General features: G+C 42.0%; 1 protein-coding gene across 1 annotated transcript in view; it reads right to left on the bottom strand.

Moving 5' to 3' along the window:
- The window catches only part of zdhhc17 (zinc finger DHHC-type palmitoyltransferase 17), a 46,356-nt gene that overhangs the window by 21,953 nt on the left and 1,974 nt on the right, over nucleotides 1-22,429 (bottom strand). The window contains exons 2-6 of the mRNA XM_034673430.1: nucleotides 8,493-8,596; nucleotides 6,477-6,599; nucleotides 4,642-4,719; nucleotides 1,886-2,030; nucleotides 1,665-1,729 (exon numbers count right to left, since the gene is read on the bottom strand). Coding sequence (XP_034529321.1) covers nucleotides 1,665-1,729; nucleotides 1,886-2,030; nucleotides 4,642-4,719; nucleotides 6,477-6,599; nucleotides 8,493-8,596 — 515 coding nt within the window. The remainder of the gene's footprint in view (nucleotides 1-1,664; nucleotides 1,730-1,885; nucleotides 2,031-4,641; nucleotides 4,720-6,476; nucleotides 6,600-8,492; nucleotides 8,597-22,429) is intronic.

The following is a 22,429-nucleotide window of genomic DNA, read 5'->3' as shown; positions in this document are numbered from 1 at the left end:
TATATTTTTCTGCTGGTGACATAATCTCCCCTTTCATTTATCAATTAATCAAACCAGATAAGAAATGTTCCTGCTGGAGAAAAGCTTCTAAGATGGAGCTGAGCACTCACACGACTTGTTTTTCTGTGTCAGCGATCTCCCTGATGAATGACCGCTCATTTACACATGACAAGGTTGTGTGAGTGTGTGGCTTCAGTCAGCAGAAACATGCTCTGGCTTGTATCAGGGTTCAGGTGCACTCATAAGTGGCTAAACAGCCAGACATCTACCAAGCATGAGTTTCTCTATTTGAGGGGAAACTAATTCAACATTCAGTCCAGCTGTTCCCTTTCTTATAAAGAGAGACAAGCCACAGAAGCAACTCATCTTAAAGCTGTAGTAGCAACTAGGGATGTAAGGATATATCACAAGATGGTAAAAAATGGATACAAATAAGGGTGGATTAAAATTGATTCAACAAAATTTGTATTGGGATATTATTTTTAAACAGTAGGAGGCGCTATCTGCATTTCACTCCGCTTGTTCAACATCATGAAGTCTCTTGCGCTGCTCTCTCATCACTCGCTGAGTGGAGCGTAACAGACACAGTGGCAGCAGGTGAAGGTTGAACGAGATGTAAAACAAGAAAAATATTTATTATTTGAAAACCAGAAGTATGGACAGGCTGACTGTAATTTTAGAACAAATAACACAAGGATCCCTAAGGTCACTGGAAGTTATAAAGGCCTGGATAGAAAACAAAGGATTTGTAATCTCTGTAATGATGATTGTGTGGGCGATGAGTACCATATTTTGTTTGAATTTAAGAACACAAGCATTCTGAATAATAGAGAGAGGTTCATACCCAGGAATTACTTCCAACATCCCTCTGTGTTTAAATTAATTCTACTTTTGCAATCAGATAAGCCAAAACGTATCTGTAAATTAGGGGCTTTTCTGAAGAATGTCCTTCCTTTGTTTAAGTAAGATATGCTGTACTTCAAACATGCCGTGTGCCATCATTATATTGTTTGTTATTTGTAATTTATGTTCTGCGGCTCCATACCATGTGATCATGGTCTGAGCATCAAATTAAAATATAATGAATGACCGAGCAGTTCAGGATGCACCTTTGTGTTTACAGACTGAGGTACGGCAGCATTTTGGCTTTCCCTGATATTCCTGAAGAAAAAAATGTAAATTCACAGCCAGGAGCATCAGCTGCACTTTAGTTTATTAAAAGAGATTGACCTTATTTGTTTGAATATTTAACACTTTCATTTGGGAATCATTCACTTTCCATTTCGATGGAATTGTTCTCAAATTTTCCAACAAGGTATTTTTGTGCGGTCATTTTCAGTTTTTGGTAAGGTTCTGAAAAAAAGTGTGCAGTGGTTTTATTTAAGTTACAACACACCTTAAAAATGAAAAAGGATTACCGTGTTTACAAATAAATATGAGAAAAAAAAGATATCCCAACTGTCAATATCTGAGAACTGAAATCAAATAATAGTTATTTAAATTTTGAGTTCAATCCAGTTTTCTTGAAAATCGTTAGAGAACCGTGAATGAATCGTATCCTGGATAAAAAAAATCGGGATTTGATCGAATTGTGGGTTGAGTGTATCCTTACATCCCTAGTAGCAACTGTCTTCACACTTTAAACAAGTGGTTACACTACACACCTGTGCGTCCTGTAAGCTGCCCACATCAGTGGAGTCATGCCGTTCTGGTCCATCATGTCCACATCCTGATACAAAGGAGAGGAAGATAGAGAGTGAAGCAGCTGGAGGAGAAAGAGAAGCTATATGGCTCCCCCTGGTGGGAAGTTCAGGTACTGAAGACACAAACTGGCCTCACAAAAGACAGATTAAGGACACATCAACAGAGAGAAGACATTCTGTACCTGTCCTTTGGCGATTAGGTAGGCCACGATGGAGGTGTGGCCAAACTGTGCAGCTAGATGAACACAGCTGCATCCCTCGCCATCAATCAAAGATGGGTCTGCACCGTATTTCATGAGCTGCACCACCATGGATAGGTGGCCTTGTCTGGAAGGAGATGAACACAAAGCAAACTTCAATTTAATACTTATAGTTTCTACTTTTATTACTCAGCCTCTGAGGACAAATAACATCTCATGAACTGAACGGTTATAAGCTCTGTTTCCTTTGTGGAAAAGAACAAACGCCCATGCAACAACAAACAAATAACAGACTTTAAGAGGACTGGATCTGGATCAAGAAGACCAGAACCACTAATTTGAGCTCCCACTTACACGCCGAGTGGGTGACCTAGCTTAACCAGTGCAAGGACGAGGGTGTCTCTACTCCCACTGATATTAAACTGTGCTGTCTGCACAATAAGCAGAGTAGCTTCATATGCTGGTGTGCTGACAGACTGATTCTCTGTCATCTCTTATAGTTTAATGCTCGTCTCAGAGGGGTAGAAGGTGATTTGTTCAAGGTTTTTATTCCATGTATTATATTAAGTTTTGAATGTTTTATTACCAGTTCTCTCTGCTATGTAAACTTGCACCCACAGAGCCATAAAGATGTAAAAGAACAGGTTAGGAAAACAACATAAAATTCAAATTCATTTAGTTTTATTCCTCTGCCTCAGGGGGAGCCGTGTGCAATCACTCACACTGCACAGAAATAGATATAGTCGGAGTGTGGAGGTGAACAGAAAAACTAGAACAGAAAGCATTTAGCTCCAGCAGGTGTGAGGTCACACAGGCGGAGGGGGCGGGGGAGCTTTTAAAGGTTATTGGTCACCGGTTGGGGGAGGTGGCGATGTGACACAGGACCCCTGAGTGTCTGCAGATCCCTGTAGTCAAGCTTTTTAATAATTCAGGACGAGAGAGCTTCATGCCCCTCTGTCTGCTTAGAATGAGGGGGTGGATCTTATGTGACCTGTCCCCTCTCAACAGCTACATCAATACTGAGGGATAGTCAAGAAAGGAATCAGACTTAAATTGAGGATAAAGAAGTATACTTGGTCGTTCATGAATGTGTGTTTTTAAGAGTGTTTATTTCTGATGTGGCCCTTGATATGACACCGGTAACTTTTTCATCAATAACAATCACATCTCAGAGGAATACATTTAAAGAAATATATTCTGTTATTTCCTCACATCCAGACAAGAGAAGCTAACAACATGTCTCCTGTATTCAGTTTCCCAGGTGTATCTGCCTCAGTATGTTGGTGCATGATGTTTTGCCATTCTTGTCTGTAAATGCAGCGATTTGCCAAAAGCTCCTTTTTGTATTTCATTCTTTAAACCCCTGCACTCTCATAAGGTTTTATCTTGCAGATTGCAGCACAAAATACACAGATCATTCAATGCACTTTAGGAGCACTGGTTCACTTCAGGGGTTCCCATGACCATTGTTCAGAGGCTACAGTCTCTGCAAAAGTCCCTCCAAGCAAGCGGCCCAGGTGTGGTTCCTCCCCTCTGCCTTTTGCCGAATGTCATTCCTCACTCTCTCCTCCAAGCTTCCTGTTTTATTCTCTATCTTATCTCTTAAAGCTGGGGTTGGTAATCAGATTTATATACACCTTTTGTTAAACTGGTTAAAATGATCTTTATGTCCCGATGGCAATCAATACATAATGTGTTCTTAAAAAAGAGAGAAAAAAGCTGCTATCTACAGCCGGAGTAAACCTGGGAAAACACTAACCAATCCCTGCCATCAGGAGCCAAATTATGAAACCAATCAAATCCTGTTCTGCCGTTCTGCCCGCCTCCTGCGCAGAGTCCTGAGGAAATGCTACATTCAAATTCATGGTAGTTTTTCGAGGCTACCAACCCTAGCTTTAAAGGTGACATATCATGCAAAATGGACTTTATAATGGTTTTCTACCTGAAATATGTTTCCCTGGCATGTCTACAAACCCCCCGAGAATGAAAAAAATCCATTCTGCCCCTGTTTTGATTTCTACACCTTTCTGTAAATGTGTGTGAAACGAGCCGTTTCAGACTTCCATGTTTTTGTTACGTCACAACAATATCCGGTCTGTCACGGAGTCAGAGCTCGGAGCTTGTTCAGCCCATAGACTGTATAAAATAATACTGAATCCCCCCTCCGTTTTTCATTACCTGCACAAATGTGTGCTAACAAGGAGCTTAGGAGGGAGGCATGCTAGTTGTAGGCTGTCTTAACACAAAGGTCGGTTTTACTCCCCACGTCTGCAGATTTGAAGATCTAGTGGAGGATTTTTATTTATCATGGACAAGTGCTAGCGCTAGTTAGCATAGCTACATAGCTACATGTCGTAGCTGTGTACCAAGACACACGTCTACATACTGACAAATAAAACAACAAGAAACACAGAATCTGTGACCAATCCTTCAGAAAAGGTCCCGCTGCCTTTCTGGCAGAGGTCGGGTTTACTCCCCACGTCTGCAGATTTGAAGATCTAGTGGATGATTTTATTGAAGCTCTAAAACTAACAAAGGTCTGCTTCTTACTGTACTTGCTTTCTGTCTCTACTGTTCACATAATCAGGTCAAAATTTGCTCAAAGACCTAAAGACGAATCCTTGAAAGCAGAAACCCACTTTGCAGAAACCCAATCTCTGCCATCACTGACAGAAATTTCACTAAAGAAGAAGAAGTGTTTCATTCATCAAATAGCAGATAGGTTATCAGTGTGTTACCTGGTGGCCCAGTGCAGAGGTGTAGAGTTCAGGTCTCCTCCTAGCTGGTCCACTATGGCTCCCTTTGATATGTAGTACCTACAAAAACACACACAAACACACACACACGATCATAAACAGATGAAACTCTTCAGTGCATCTCCTTGTAAAACAGCTTCTTTATGGTGAGCTGACGACACCTTGAGATAATAATTTCTATTAAAATCCAACACACCCGCTCTTTATTCTGGATATAAGAACCTCTAAAAGTGTCTGAAACTATTTAAAATAAATCAAAAGTGAATAGAAATACTGTTGCTTTATTTGCAGACCATGAATGAGCACTTTTAGGGGTCTTGTACTGAATTCCAATCCTGCAGCGGTGAAGCAACAATAACACACAGTATTACACAATTGTGACGAACTCAAGTGTTTCCATGTCTCCAAACAGGGTGCAAAGTTTAAGATACTAGTCTGATGAAGATGAAAATCAAATGCTATATAGGCTAATGGTATACCAAATACATTCAACCTTTCAAAACTGACAATTTGATTCTTCTGAAGGAGTTTTTACTTAGTTTTTTTAAATTCTAATACCTTTGTTGCCATCTAAAATGTGAGCACACAGTCTGAACCAATTTACCAGTATACAATGCAAAGAGAGCTAGCTTATTGTGTTACGGTATTTCACCCAAAAGACGCAGCTAGATGAAGCAAACGACTGCTTCAATGTGCAAGGCATGCTGGGTACCCAGTAGGGATGTAAATTCCCATTATTGATCTCATTGATCGATCTTTGGAAATGTTAACGATTAATAATCTATAAGTCATTTAAAAACAAAAAGTTTTCCATATAAAAAAACAAAGCCAAATGCGTTTTTCCCCTGAATCAAATTTTCCTCTACGACACAGTGTATATAACTGACAGTATTGAATATCTACGGATTGTATTGAGGTGTTCAATATGTTAAACACACTGAATATCAACGTGTGGAGCAGGCTCATAATCACTGCGGACATACAGTCATAAAAGTGAAGGCTCAGACTTCAACAAGGGAACTGAACAGAAACATATTTTAGACTCACAGTGTCCAGTTTTCTGTCTACTCGTTCTTATTGAGAGAAATAAGCATGTGAACGTGGTCAGGTGTCAGCCGGGAGCGCAACCGGGTCAGAATCAGTCTGGCGGGGGAGAAAAAAGCGCTCGTGGAGACCTGTCACTCAGCCGCAGCCCCCACCTTCAGTCAGCTGATTCACATCCAAACATGCTTTAAACTTAAAACACCTCCATGATAACTGAACCAAATATGAGACCACATGATGTCTGTTCACCGTGATAGAAAATCCAAACAAAAAAATTGTTTGAGTAAGTGAGTAACAATCAATGAATCGATACTCGACCGGTGTAGGGTGCCTCTTTTTGATGCTTCTCACCCTCATTAGGTCATAATCATGCATTAAAGATAACAATGTGAAACTATTACGTAAACAAACATTATAGAGTGCTAATTTGATTGAAAACCCACCAAGATTTAAGACAACAAGTCACCCACAGAGGGAGGTGGTGTGAGTCTCTGTGATTTAGTCATAGGCCTTAGAGACCACCATACTTTACAAATTCTATCACTACTGTAGGCTGAGCTCAACTACTGTGCAGGTAGCTGGCAGGGTGGTGATGACAGATGGTGCTAGGAAGAGCTACACATCCTTTTTAACCTGGGCAACCAAAGATGCAACATGTAGGAATGTGGTGAGAAAAAAGACAACTGGGGCCTTTGCAGTATGAGTGCACGAGCTCCTCTGAACTTCTTTGCAGCTTCCACCCTCACCTTCATGTACAAACATAAGTAACTCACTTGACTAGGTCTATCCTGTTGTTGATAGCGGCCCAGTGGAGGAGTGTTACATTTTCTTTGTCTGGCTGCCGAACATCGAAGCCCGCCTCAACCAACTCCCTGCAGCGCTCGAAGATGCCGTACCTGAGAGAGAGAGGAGTAGAGAGGGATGACACACACATTCAAATACAGAAAAAAACACATTAATTGATAAAAAAAGAATGCACCAAAACATTATAATACACACACACACGCAACTTGAGCACACAAACAAGACGCCTACATTGAAGCATAACTTTAAGAAACTTCCCAACCTCTAATCCAAACAAACAAAACTTCTGTCATTTCAGGAGGGGGATTTCTTCTCCACCTCCCTCCTACACTCTCTCCACATTTTCAGAGCGTGTTGTTTTTTTTCTCTGGCTGAAGTTTGATGAGAAAATCACAGTTTAAAACATTGTGACTTTAAGTGTGACAGTAAGAAAGAGGTATACAATAAAAAAGAAGAAGCACCACTCTCAAAAAAGGTCCCTGCGCTTCTCATGAGACACACGGAGCTTTGGCACATGTAGTCAACTTTGTTTATCCACAAGTGGTGAGAGTTTTGACACCCTATAGTAGGGCTGGGCGATAATGATAATTAATTTTTCTCAATATAAATATAGAAAATGTTTGATAAAAATGTGATATATTTTCTTATATTTTGGATAAAGGACATTCTTCACTTTGTGAACCTGGAGAAGATCAGAGGCTTCCTGAGGGAATGTCACAGGAAGTGGGACTCGTTCTTGAAGTATCTGCAGGAGCTTGACCTCTCTGAGATCCCCGATTAGGTGTTTACCTAATTTAGCAATTTTCAAAACTGATATTGAGGGCGGCAGACTGACCAATAACAGTTTATTTATTTTTAATTGTTTTTATTTTTTATTTGATTTATTTGATTTTTTCTATTTATTTATTTACTTAATTGTTTATTTACTTCTTTATTTTGTTATTTATTCATACATATTAATTTATATACACTTCTATAATCATTTAAATTCTAATATAATCTGTTCTATAATTGTTGTTGTTGTTGAGTGTCACTCTGTCTTTGTGCTGTCTTGGTTTTGCATTATTTGCATTTAACAATAATGTCAAACGTCAATAAACATATCAGTGAAAAAAAAAAGTTGATATATTTAAACCTGTAATTACAACCCCCAACCATTATATACTGAATACGCTTTCAGGATGTGGGTAAATAAAAAGTATTATGCAAATTATCTCAGCCTGTGAAAATAAAATAATCTACAAATTAAAACTTCATAAAAATCTCATTTTTATGCAAAAGACCTGCTTCCTGTTGGCACTGTAAGAAATGATGGATTCAAGTGGTTTATCAGAGAACTACATCTAGATACAAGATAACAACCAGTCTTCAACTTTCACTCCAGGGCAAAAATCTGCCTTTAAATTTAAATATAATAATGATTAGATTTTTATCATGATAATTATTGATATTGACTGATGTGAAAAAAATGATCGTGATAACATCTTTTGTAGGATCGCCCGGCTTTACCCTGAGTGAAGAAGTTTTTCATATGGAGTCACGAAACCGCACAACATTTCTTCAGAGTTATGCAGCTGCTTCTTTTACAATCGGTGAACCTCTGTATCATCTTTGGTTTGTGCAGAAACCACATGGCCCTGACGTTGTTTCTCTGTTTCATTTGTACCTGATCATCTTATCTTTCCATGCTCTTGTCTTTTTTCTTTTATGTTAAACAGCTGAGTTCACTAACAGATCAATGAAGCATGCAGGAGGTCAATTGTGCATGACATATGGCAGGATGATGATACATTTCAAGATACTCTGTGCTTGAACAGAGGGCAAGCTACTTCAAGACTTCTAGTCATCAAAGATACAAATACAGGACAGTGACATAGATTAAATAGTAGCAGCCCGTTTGTTAACTCCTGTAAATGTACAAAAACACACACTCCGTGAGGTAACTGAGACAACATCCCACAGATTTACACGTATCATCCACTCACTGTGTGGCTTTGACGATGTCCCAGGTGCTGTAGTCATCCACGTGGTTTTTACGGCTGACCGTCTCGCTGTAGCCATGGTTGTAATGACTCTGAGGTTTGAGCTCCTGAAGAGAGAGAGAACAACAGAGAGAAAGGAGAAGGATTAAGATGAGTAACTGAGGGCATGCTGTTTCTTTCAGTAACTGTATTGTTGTTAGAAAGAAAGAAATGTCATCATTGCCATACAGAGGATTATTAAACGCTTGAAGGTAACGTAACGTAACGTTACCTTGGCCTTAGAAATAATACATGTTTTGTGATTTGACAGAACTTAACACATAGAAAGAAAGTATAGGGATAGAGAGAAACAGTGCAGTAATCTTTGAAAGTGAGCATGTTTAAAATGTCTCTAAATAGTTTGTTATATAACCAAACCCTCCAACAGAACATTACACGAGAGACACAAACAGGGAATGACATATTGTGACCCATATCAGAGTGACGGCGTCTCTGGTTTCCATTAAATGTCAAGAAAAGACTGAAAAGACGAGTGTTTAAAGGGTCTAATACAAGTTATTGTAATGCAATTCCTGCTATTTAAAAAAATATTCAGTACTTCAACCTTGACTCGTCAAACTGGAGAACCTCTGTGGGTTTATATCTTCAAAACATTTCATAAATAATTGCTTGTTTTCTGACTCTTCTGGGGAAAGGTTTCCTTCTCAGTGACTGTGCCTCACAGCAGCGCGGTCAACGGGGTAAATCCTGCACACACACACAGATGTTTTCTAATGATGGAGCCAGGCGGAGGAAGGAGGGAGCTATGTTGCATTATTAGACAAGACCAAGGAGAGTGTTGTGACATGTGCAATAAAAGCGTGAAGGAGAAAAACATCCTGCAGCCAAGAAAAATCTGTAAACAATCGCAAAGTCTCACAGAGGAGTAAACTCTTACAAGGGACTTCCACTAGATCTGTGGCTGCTGCGGTCCGTGCTCCCCCGTCCATAGAGACCCACCGGTTGTGTTTTCAGAACGCAGCACAGAGCAGGACCACCAGACAACTGGAGTCATGTGACTGAGGTTTTCCTGCTGTAATCACTGAATCAAGGATTCTCCTCCTCCTCTCCTCATCCATGTTGTCTTTCTGGTCCTCTGAAAACCTCTGACCTGTTGACTCCAGGCCTGGCTCAGCTAATCATGACGGTTTGTTGTTGTAGTTAAGTGAAATATGATCTGATGATAACACAGAGTGTTTTATTCTGAAAATTAACCGGATGTTTCCATTTTGTTTTGGTGCCTGACTTCCTGTCCCACTCCATCTGCTCTGTTGAGATTGATGCGTCGTGCTCCAACATCCGGCAAAAATAGAAGTGTTGTGTATCTGATCCAGAGGGCTCTGACCTGCTGGATCAGAGACACAGTGGGAACTAGGGATGACCACAATTAATCGATTATCGATTAATTGATTGTTAAGAAATTACTCGAAAAACACATTTTTGTTATCAATTTTCCGTCACGTGGAACAAACATCATGTGGTCTCATATTAGTTCATCTATCAGGGAGGTGTTTTAAGTTTAAAGCATGTTTCGATGTGAATCAGCTGTTAAAGGTGTTGCGCACAGCGGAGACGCTCAGCTGGCGGCTGCGGCTGTGCGTCAGGTCTCCATGTGCGCTTTTTAAAAGAGGATCAATACAAAACTGCTGCCAATAACGACACGGACACAAAGGTTGACAACTTTAAACAGGACATTTGACCTTTGGATACAAAGGCAACAGACAGGTGGGAAATTCTGGTACGCTACATTTCCAGAGCAGCAACATCAGAGCCGTCTGGGCTTTTCTCCAGCGGGACTGATTATGACCCGGTTGCGCTCCTGGCTGACACCTGACCGAAAACACATGATTATTTTTCTCAATAAGAACAAGTAGACAGAAAACTGGACACTGTGAGTCTGAAGTACTTTTCTGTTAGTATTATGAGCCTTCACTTTATAAGATTATATCCTAGGAGAATATTTTAATGAGCCTGATCGTTGATATTCTGCGTGTCAAACGTGTGCCCGTATTCAATCCCGTCAGTTATTTGCATTTTGTTGCTGTAAAAAATAAAATGTAGGGGGAAAACAACCTATTTGCATTGTTTTTGACGTAAGAATAATAATGTTTTTTTTTTAATCAATTAATCGATAATTGATCGTTAACATTTCCAAAAATCGATCACGGAAAATACTTAAAATGTACATCCCTAGTGGGAACACAATGGAGTGGATCCAGTGGAAGTTAACACATTGACTAGAATGGAAACCTATCAGATCAGGTGCCGTGACGGACCGGACACGTTACAGGTGTGAATTTTCTGCATTGACTTTTAGAGAATATTTCCCAAACTGTCAGTGAATTAAATTAGTTTTGGTAACAACAACAAACTGACTCAAGTGCTCTTCACAAGAATCCAGAGAGCAAAACAGCACGTAGATCACAAGACGGACAACAGCATGACTGAACCTCAGGACAGCGTCTCATTGCAGCGTCAGACACACAGAGCCTGTCCTTCATTTCAATGACTGATTGCACCACTGAAAGAAGGAAATACAGACCACAGAATGAAGACAGGTTCGTCCAGTCCTATCGACGGAGATCTAATCTGTCACACACATGAGCAACCGAGCTGCTGATATTCAATTAGCTGCCATGGTAACATCAAGGAAACCACAATTAGCCTCCCTCACCCGGAAACGAGAGATGCATCTTGTAAACACGGAGCTCAGGCTGCCTCCACAGAGTCTGATGCTTGAAATGATAAACTCAACAGCTTTAACTCTTGTGACAGATCTTAAGCAGAAAACACAATATTAGGATCCATTTAAAACTGGTGATGTCAGGGATATGCAGAGCTGTTGAACAGGAGGGCTTGGATATCGTCTAACCTCTGAGTTTGTCTCGGGCTCTCCTGCACGGCCAGGAGGATCAGCTGAACCAGCATATCTGCCTCCACAAGGGACTGATGTTGGAGCAGCAAGATGGAGAGGGTGCATGACAAAAACTAATACAGACTCATTCTTCTTCACACTTGGATGAAAAATGACTCACACCATGGCTGCTGAACTATTTTAGGATGTTATCTCATTTCATTTTCTCTGGCTAATGTGCTTGTCAGTTTTAATTGTGATTCTTCTCAAAAATTAAATTACAATCATTTATAAAGGGTTACAAATATTTAAAGAAGCTATGAAAGCAACAAACAGAATCATAAACCTGTTCATAAAGGGTTTCTCTTATTATTGCGCCATACAGATATTTATATGCACACTCGCATGGGCTTACGTGACAGCACCACTTCACAGTGCAGGGTCTGAGTGCATAGCAAGTCAGTGTCACAGAACAGATGAAGAGAATTAAAACAAAGTACACACTATCAATGCGTGCACACTCATTTAAGAGACTATCTCGTCTTCTTTTCCTGGCTTTCAGCAAGCATGAATGCATCAAACTTGAACAGTAAATCCAGTTTTTGCTCATGTTGACCTCACAAACTCGCAGGCACAAGCAGCTTAATGATCTTAATGATTGGCTTCCACTTCATCCAAATGACACGCCGTTTGTGGTTCTAGCCCAGCAAAGAGTTGGTGCTGCTCTGGAACCTGTTTTCATGGCCTGGAGCCGGTTCTGTTGCAGTCAAAATACAACCGGCTCTGAACCAGCCCTGAAACTGCCTCAGTGGAAAAGGGGTATCTGAATTGCTGGGATCGGGGCAAATCTATGAACGCAAGAGAGCATCGTTTGTCTTTTAAAGCTGGGGTTGGTAGTCAGATTTAGATGCACTTTTTGTTATACTGGTTAAAATGGTCTTTATGTCCTGATGGTAATCAATACATAATGTGTTCTTAAAAAAAGAGCGGAAAAAAGCTGTTAACTATAGCCGGCGTAAACCTGGGAAAACACCAACCAATCGCCGTTTTTGGGGCCCAAAATTTTAAACAAATCAAATCCTGTTCTGCCCGCCTCCTGCACATACATTTCCCCGGCATTCACTCCTCGTCCCCGTCTCCTGCCTCTGCTTCCCCTGACTCTACTGACTGCCCCTCTCGCTCGACCTCGGGCCTGTCCCCTCTGACCCGATGAGGGGCTTTGCTCAGGACTGTAGTCCGGATCAGAGTCTAAAAAGCTCTCACCACGGGGGCTCTGACAAGCAGAAGAATTAATTACTTTTAGTAAGTCCTACAGAAATGTCTATGTTGTAGCGTCAGTCCAGACTCTGTAGTGATGACGAGACGATTCATGAACACGTTGAGTTTTAATAACCGGTCACTGTCGGTCGTGATCACACCAACCAACAAAACAACAATCAATGTTTGAATGAATGAAAAACTTCTCCTCTCGTCTCTCCTCTCTCCCGCTCACACACTCTACACCTCTCCTGATGCCTTCACTAACCGTCAACACTGTAGGAATTAAGAGCATCTACACTGAACACGTTTAACAAACAGTAGAGCTGTTACAGTATTATATGTGTGTTATAACTTTCCTCCTGATATCGTGTCACCGGTACAACTGGATAATGCTAGAATGACAGTTGTGAGTACTAACAGCAGCCATGTTTGTTTGTGTTTTTAACTTTCACTATGATAATGTTTTGGTGAGGACCAGTTTTGAATCAGTCACGGTCGCAAATCAGCGGCGCTCGTGCATGTGAGCGGGGGCGTCGTTTGGAGGAGCTCCGAGGGGAGGGGGGGCGGGGTTAGATGGAGTCCTGAAGACATGCTACATTCAAATTCATGCTAGTTTTCCAGGGACTACCAACCCTAGCTTTAAACCTTACACCCTACAGCACAGTTCAATACGGGGGACGCACATGCATCATAAAGTTGAGTGTAGGTAGAATAGATCAATTCAACCAGCCGATCACAAAAAGCACAGCCAATATTTAATGCCACATCTTGATCTGTGCTACATGTACACCAACACGTCACTCACAGTAAAGAGTCGTATATCTATACTAGAGATGAGGCATGATTTTCCAATGCTCGAATATTCGTTCACTTATTAAAAACTGAAGAGTTAATATGAATATCATCTCATTTCAAAAGTACAGTTTTCATCGTTTACATCGGTGCCTGGTTCTTATACATATTCCCGGCAGACAGTGGTTGCAGTGCATTTTAAAGCTGTTTGCTAACCGTGTTAAGTAACAGAAGAAGAAGAAAGCATTAGCAACAGTTGCTGGAAATGTGTGTATAGTGGTGTGAGATTCAGAAACAGAGATAATAGCAGAGACTGAGCATGGCTGTAAGATGTAAACACACACGCCACGCTGCTGTGTCACTGAAACACTGACATAAAGATCGAGACAGAGCCCGCTAATAGCAGCACTTCGTCCCGGTGCTAGCTCACGCGACTGCTACACAAACGGACCGTTAACAGGACAGGTGTGTCGTGGAGTGTTTACTTTTACTGTTTACACCTCGGTGTTTACGTTGTGTCAACTTGACAGTTCAAACCGGCTATCAGACTGCTCGATTACGAAAAATCGCTGAATAAATGCCAGTGATTATCAAATAGTATTTTGGCTTGAAATGCCCATCTAAAGCTTCTACATCAGCTCTGACAGCAGAATAGGCTTCAATTCCTAGATCCCAAGCATAGTAAATCATGTTCCTGTGATATTACCATGCTAATGCAAGAGAAGAACAGGAAAAACCAAAGCTAGGATCAGGGGAGGAGGGATCTTATCATGGAGGCTAACACAGACTGAAGAGGAGGATGTGTTGGAGAGGAAATGAAATGTATTTTTTATTCCTGTATTTTTAAATATTGCCAGGATGTGTTTGTACCGCTCACTGCCAAGTTTTAGTCATTCACACGTCTCCGTACAATCTGTTTGCACTACCCCATGTGCTATTCAGACCGCTTTACCTGCCAGAGACAAGACTGGGTTAACAGGAGATACTTCATACTGATTGTTTCTGAGCTGAGGTTATTACTCGAAATACTGTGTTCCTTCACCTCGGTATTTAATCGATGTACACGCACACACTGCTTCCCTGTCCATCAAGAAACAAGAGGTTAAAGGGCCTGACTCTGACCCCTCAGACACCACATGTAATCACTTTCCTCCATCTCAGGTAACTGTGGAGATAACCTCTGACCCCATGCCAGTCACTGCGGCCACTTTCTCTCCCTCCTGCCGTCTAAAGAAAGCTGATGGTGGTATTTGTAACAGTAGTGATAACTGCAGCTTGTGCACTTCCCTGTTCTTAATTATGTCCCTGCTTACGTGCAGAGCAGACAGCAGCCAGGGAGGAGCAGAGGTAGTGTTGTCAATTAAACATTCCAATTTGACCATTGATTTTAGGCTGGAGCATCATCTGAGCAGGCAGGCAGCAGGTTTATCTTTTGTCAATGATCCGGTCAGAGGAACAGATGGTCCCTCTCCTTGGGGAGTCAAAGGTCACGTGATCCGAGCTACAAAATGCTAGACAGCATATCTGTGAAAACGCATGTTTACAGGAGGAGTGATGGTGGTAGTCAGAGTAACAGCACAATAAAAGGTGACTAAATCTGGGTTTGGGATTGAACATGAGATAGAAATTTGAAAGTGTTTTAAATGAAGCTACAGGGACTTAAACTAGAGCACTGATTTGACATGTCACTGCTGATCACTGCTTGTTATAGTCTGTTGTTTGTTCTTTGTACAGCTGTCTCTCTTGTGGAAGTTATTTTGTAATTCAGTGGAAGTATGCCTGCTAAAATAATGTCTAAATGGATAAAAAAACTCTATTATAAATCTCATTGCTGTAATTTTCCTTTAAACTGAGGAAGTATTTTGTTTATGTAGTAAACTCGAGTCAGAGGCAGCTCAGCTCACTGCTCCAAGCTCCACTGAAAGGTTTCGTCAAAGATGGAATTTGAGAGTAAAACTGTTAAATGACATGTTTTAACGGGTTTCTAATTTTTTTTTCAGTTTGAAGCTAGAGAGACATTTTGTGGATGAACTGGCTACTGGTTAAAACCTTGTGAACAACTAACACTGAGGAACTCTACCTTGAAAAACAAGCTGCACCAGGAACAGGATAGTGGCTCTTATGGCCAAATTCCACCAGATCCGTGTCCGGTTCGTCTCCAATCAGTCACAGAAGGGCTGGGCAATAATTCGATGACGATAATTATCGTGATATATTTTTTCTCAGTATAAATATAACAAACATGCAATAAAATTTGATATATTTAAACCTGTAATTACATTCCCCAACCACTGGAAACAGAGGGGGCGCTAATGTGACTTCAATGCTGGTTGCCACCCAACATTAGACAGAAGAAGAAGGTGGCATGGAACAGCCAATCATGTCGCAGGGTTAGAGGTAGGCAGGGCTTAAAGACTTTTGGAGCGGAATGTAAACACAGTTGAAATGAGCGACAGCAACACTGAAGAAAACTTAAAACCTACCAGCTCTGCACAAAAGACCAGCTTCCTGTTAGCATCGACAGAAATGAGGGATTCAAGAAGCTCATCAGAAAACGAAATCCAGATACATACCAACAAACTGTCTGATTTCTTCAACTTTCACTCAGGACCAAAAATCTGACTTTAAATATAAATGAAATAATGATTTGATATTTAGCGTGATATTTATCGATATCAACTGATATGAAACATTTTATCGTGATAACATACATTTCAATACCGCCCAGCTCTACGTCGCAGCACCAGATCTGAGTTCCGAAAACGCAACCCATGTGTGTTGACGAACGAGAGAGCACGGGGTCGGACCGCAGAGGATCGGAGACGGACCAGACAAAGAGCTGGTGGAAGTCCAGTGTTAGGTTTGCAGCCCTAAAGAGCTACTGAGATCTCTCATTTTAAACATGGCTCTGTTTACTTGTCATGCAAAGGTTTTCAATCATCAGGTGGGTTTGTTTGCTGAGGATGGCCTCTGCAGAACATTTGCTTGAAGTTGACGCTGAAACTACCATATGATTGCCTTGCAATCATCTTTGCATAGGCACTGTGTACGAGAAGCTAAAAATTCAAATGTGCATGGTGAGAAAAATTTAAGGGAGCAGTGAATAATAGTGCATCAGTGAAAGAAAAGGATGACAGCTGTTTTCGCTGCGTCTGCAATAACTTCCTTGCTTGGATTATTGGACAGCTCTGTTATCGTGCTCTTGCTGGCTGCAGCCTTGGCTCACAATCAGATCTGATCTGAAACCAGAGCCATTGGATGGATTCATTTAATATTCAAGGCACAGTTTGCATCCATGCATCAGGAGGGAGCAGAGGGAAACACCGTGTTTACGAGGGCAGTAATGGGAAAGCTCCAGAGTCATTCCCGTTTCCCTTATTAGGGAACTATCAAACTAACTTTACATAAGTACACTCATTTGCATTTTCAAATGAGATTGGAAGTCACAGATGTTTAAGGCTTTCATTCCTGGAGAGAGGAAGTGTTTTCTCTCGTCGACACGTTAAACCGGTTTAATGATGAGACAGTGCTCTGCTTCCTGAGAGTTTTGGCGAAATTTCTGATGCTCTAATTCAGGTGCTTCACACTTTCAGCCACAGCCAACTACACGCTGACCCAGATTCCAGGCATCACCCTGCTGGAGAGGGGCAACTTCCAGCCGGGCCTTTGTAGAGGGAAATAAAGCACGTTTATGAGAGGAGCAGCTTCAGACAATCCTTGACAGGTAGCCAAAAGGTCACATTGTGAAGGCTAATGTTTCATGATTTGAAGAAGCTGGAGGCTTGTGCACAGGTCTGTCAATTCAGGATCGGTAAAGTCAATGTAACAATAACACCATGTCCCTGTTTCTCTGCAGCACACATCGAGTTCTGAGTTTCCTGAGACTCCTGTGTAACAGAAATCAGCTGTAAACTGACATGGGCAGGGTTTATACCTCTTTAAATCCCTCCTATCAGCGGTGTGTGTGTGTGTGTGTGTGTGTGTGTGTGTGTGTGTGTGTGTGTGTGTGTGTGTGTGTGTGTGTGTGTGTGTGTGTGTGTGTGTGTGTGTGTGTGTGTGTCACTTCTGTCACATCAAGAAGTGACATCCCAACAACCACAGGAACATAGGCTGTATAAATAATGGACGTAGTATCCGTGACGTCACCCATCTGAGCGCTGTTTTGAAGCCAATCTTCGGCAAGAGCCATATTGGTAATGTTGAACTCAACCACACTTAAAGCCGATTTATACTTCTGCGTCTCCACTACGCAGCAGGGGCTGACGTGGACATGAGCCCCACATACTTGAGCGTCAATGTGTCCGTGTCACGCAGCAATTCTCCGCTGAAACACTTGAGGGCAGTGTGATCTCTCTGATAGCCGGTTGCCTGCTTCCGGTCCCGCTACGATCTCTGTTTACTTTTCCACAGAGATTCAGAGCGTGTTATGTTAATCTACAGCTGATACATGTTGCTGTTTATCATACAGACATGATTACAGGAAGAATAGAGAGGAGGAGATTGAATACACGGCCAATGTGCGGCCGATAAGCGGGGATCCTGGAAGTGTTGTAAATGCGGGAAAAACAATGCAGCCGAGCGGACCAATCACAGGGCTTGCAGTCCGTGTCGATTCTACGTGTAGTTACATTTTGGAGGAGGTGCACGTCAGCTACATGCGTAGGCCTCTGCGTAGGTACGGGAGCAACGCGGACCTTCGGCGTAGGCTACGCTGTTGATCCGTCGCAGAAGTATAAATCAGGCTTTAGTGTGAGGTAAGGAGGCGGGGTTTGAGCTTCCTAGCGAACAGCTATGTGTTCCCTCCTGTCACTCAAGTCAGTCATGTCCTTATTTGGGCAAAACTGATAATCTTAATATCTTCTGAACTGTCGCCTTAGAAAAAAATTCACCCCCGTACTGTGTGCCGATAGAGAAATTAGCTACGTAGACCACAGCTGTTTTTTAAGATCGTCTTCTTTGAAGTGGTGTCTATGTGGTTTCCGGTGATTCTGCAGCCAGCCTCAAGTGGATTCTCAATGAACTGCAGTTTATAACACTTCAGCATAGGCTTCATATTTTGAGACCAGAGGTTGCCGCCATAGGCGGTAAATAAAAATGGACAGCGTTGCTCCGCCTCTTCCTGTTGTACGGTTCTGAAGCCAAGAAAAATCTCTCTCCTGGGCGCCGCCATTGTGCAGCCAGAGCCTGTGAAGCCACTGTAATAAGCTCCACCCTACAGCGTAGCGTCACAAGACGCTGTGTGTCCTTTGAAGTTTCACTCCAAGGCGGCTGTGAATCAAAGGAAACCCGGAAGTAAAACCCCGTTTTTTAAACACTAATAACTAACCAAAAAGAAACTTTTCAGGAAAAAGAGGCCTTGAACACAAAACAGTCAAATAATAACTACATGTCACCACAGCATACGGATGTGAGAAACATTCGTACGACGTGTATTTATTTTTTTAAATCCGTCTCCCCCATTCACGGATTTTTTGACCTATACTGCAGCCAGCCACCAGGGGGCAGTCACACTGCTGAAAGCCTCACCACCAGCCACCGGAACCTCTCCCTTGGTTGCCGCGTGCACAGGAAGGAAGGAATAAACGACATTTGATTGTATCACGGGAGCAAAGAACACCATTGATGACATTGCCAATAATTGGGAGGAGGTCCCCACCTTCTTGTGAATCATCTGTCCTGAGTGTCAAACAGGAAGGATTGAAAACAGTCAGCCAGGACTGAGAGCAAAGTGATTCAGTCAGTACACCTGAGTGATACAGGACCACAGAGAGGAACTGTTTGATCTATAACAACAAAGCAGCACAACAGAGCCGTTTGAATGCAAACATGCTGAAGACTCGGTGTGCACACATGTACAAGGAACAAGGTCAAAAGTCCAATCATGCTGTGTAGTTAGATCAATAACAACACTTCAGAGCTGCGTTAGCCAACTAAATAAATGTGTTAATTACACCTCAATGTGTTTCATAAGCAAGACGTGCACATGGATTTACCGAGTATGACTCGTGCGTAAGAGGCATGATTGTGATCACGGTTCAACTTCCGTCCCATAAACCCAACCGTCAATCAATCAAAACTCCATAACTTCATAAATACATTTTCACTTCCCTCAACACGTCCCTCTCATTTCCTCTTACACTAAACCCATGCACAGTCTGACCCTCAGCTGACAGACTGCTCCTAATGTATTGTAACCTCATATAGGCTGTTATAAACACAGCTGTAACACTACATTTGATCGTCTGTCTTCCATAATGGAGCTCTGTCTGAATCAAGAGTCCATTACAATATGGAGGCAAATCCATGTGCGGTAATCTGACTGCCAACAATGTAGCAAAATCGCCACTGCTTCACCAGAACTGAGTTCAGGTCATTTACCATGTTATAAACAAAAACAGTGCAGCACTAGCAGAGAGAGTCACGGCCAAATTCCACCAGATCCATGTCCAGTCAGTTTCCGATCCATCACAGCACCGATCTGATGGGTTTCTATTCTAGTCAATGTGTTAACTTCCACTGGATCCACTCTGTTGCATTCCGGCTGCGTCTCTGATCCGGCAGATCCGAGTCCTCCGGATCAGATACACAAGACTTCTATTTTTTTGCCGGAGCACGACGCATCAACACAACAGAGCAGATGGAGCGGAACAGGAAGTCAGGTACCAAAACAACCGGACTCCAACTCTGCTCTGTTCTGAAAACGCAACCGGTGAGAGTTGACGGACGAGAGAGCACGAAGCTGGACCACATCAGATTGGTGATGGACCGTACATGGATCTGGTGGAAGTCCCGGGTTACACTTCAGCATTTTTCTTTCTCAGAATAAAACACTCTGTGTTATCACCAGATCGTATTTCACTTAACTACAACATAAAAAGGTTTTCAGAGGACCAGAAGGACAACATGGATGAGGAGGAGGAGAATCCTTCATTCAGTAATTACCGCAGGAAAACTTTGGTCACATGACTCCAGCTGTCTGGCGGTCCAGCTCCATCCTGCGTTCTGAAAACACAACCAGTGGGTGTTGACGAACGAGAGAGCACCGCAGCACAATTGGAGACGGACTGGACACGGATCTAGTGGAAGTCCTGTGTCAGGGTTTGCAAAATGACAAAAACCAGGAAGTATTTCAAACTGGAAAATCCAGACTGCGAAACAACAATGAGGACAGATAGAGGATTTTCATCAGGAGACATTTCCACAGGTTTTTTATGCAGGCTAAAAGCTGTTAAAGCTTTTAATAAGTCAGTTTTGTACTGCAATGGAAAGACACTGGTCCTGGCGTATTGGTCAATACACAAAGATCAGGTAAGAGGAGAAAATTGAATTGCAACACCTCTATAAATCAATATAATCATTAACTTTAATGGCAGCATTTTTAAGGACTTACCAAACATGAAAGACAAAATAAATAAATTATATGAATCACAGTTTAAATAATTTATTTTGCTCAGCTAACTCGCCGTTTACAAACCAGAGAGCAGAACCAGAGCTTTAAAGGAAAGAAGAATAACTGGGTTCAACTGCCGGCCTCAACCATTAGCTGCACGTCTTCCCCCGCTCTCTCTGCTGCACACGTTTCCTCTCTCTTCAGCTGTCCTATCAATAAAAAGCAAAATGCACAAAAACCTAACAGAGGACAAGTGTCACTGTGTCAAACCGCTGTGTGTTTGTGTATCAAGCAGATTAGATTATTAGAGGATTAGATTATCTGCCAGGGAGGGATAAAAACAACTGATAACCAGACTGTGTTCAATATGCAAATCCAAACCAAACCTTCGACTACCTGAGGCACTGAAATTCACTGCTGCATACAAGCTGAGCTGTGTTGGGAAGTAAGAGTCTGTGGTCACTGACTTCACAGCACTATTAAACCGTGCCCAGAGCTGAGTTCTTCAGTAATCACTCCATGCTCATCAGAAAAAACAAACACACTAAACAGAGAGGTAAAAGAAGGGGTACAGACCAGGGATGAGTCAGGATTTAAGAACAGCGGTTCATGTCACTATTATCTCCTATTAGAAATATATGTTCTCTTTTTTTTTTTACCAGGGCCTGGCTCTAAAACCGTCTGTAAACAACTGCTAGTTAATAACAAACGAAGAAGACAGTGACATAGAGACAGCGGTCAAAAAGTTGTGGAAGAAGTATAGACTCTGTATAAATATGTAGTATCTGTGACGTCACCCATCTGTTTCTGAAGCGCTGTTTTGAGGGACCATATTGGCGGCCGCAGCCATACTGCTGCTGTGGAGTGATTGTTAGGTAAAGAGGCGAGCTTTGAGCCTCCTCGCCAACAGCTACAGTGTTCCCACCTGTCAATCAAGTCAACTGTGCCTCTCATTGGAAAATCAAGAAATGAGATATCCAGACTACACTAGTCTTTTGTACCAGGCTGTAAACATGTTTATTTCTGCTGTAAAGATCAGCTTCTTTGAATTGGTGTGTATGTGGTTTCTGGTTCTTCCGGAGTCAGCCTCAAGCGGATCCTTGATGAACTGCAGTTTTTAGCACTTCCGCATTGGACTCATATTTTTAGACGTTTCTTAACAAAACACAAAACTGAGGTCAAGGGTCAAATTAGTAAACCAAAAGTCTACAACAACAATGCACAGAGAGGGAGACACCCAGCAGAAGACAGGGCAACTATTCAATTAATCGTTGAGTGGTTCTCATAGATGATGGATTAGTATATGGAGTAGTATTTGGCTTGAAATGCTCAGTACGGACTGTGTGTGGACTTAACTGTTTGGTCTCCAGGGCAGCCTGGGGCTGTGCCCAACACAGACGGAGCAACCTCAACATTCCTGCATGTGTGGAAGAGACGGGCGGACGGTATCAAAGCTTCAAAGTGTGTAGTACTCTAGTACATGGGTTGGGTTCCCAAACTTTTCAGCCTGTGACCCCCAAAATAAAGGTGCCAAGGACTCGTGACCCCTACTGTCCCTCAAAGTGATCTAATGTGGCTTCATTTGGCTGCTCTGCAGAAAGTGAC

Source organism: Notolabrus celidotus, chromosome 21 (assembly GCF_009762535.1).
Source record: "Notolabrus celidotus isolate fNotCel1 chromosome 21, fNotCel1.pri, whole genome shotgun sequence".
NCBI classification, from domain to species: domain Eukaryota; kingdom Metazoa; phylum Chordata; class Actinopteri; order Labriformes; family Labridae; genus Notolabrus; species Notolabrus celidotus.
This window is presented reverse-complemented; position numbering and strand designations above follow the sequence as displayed.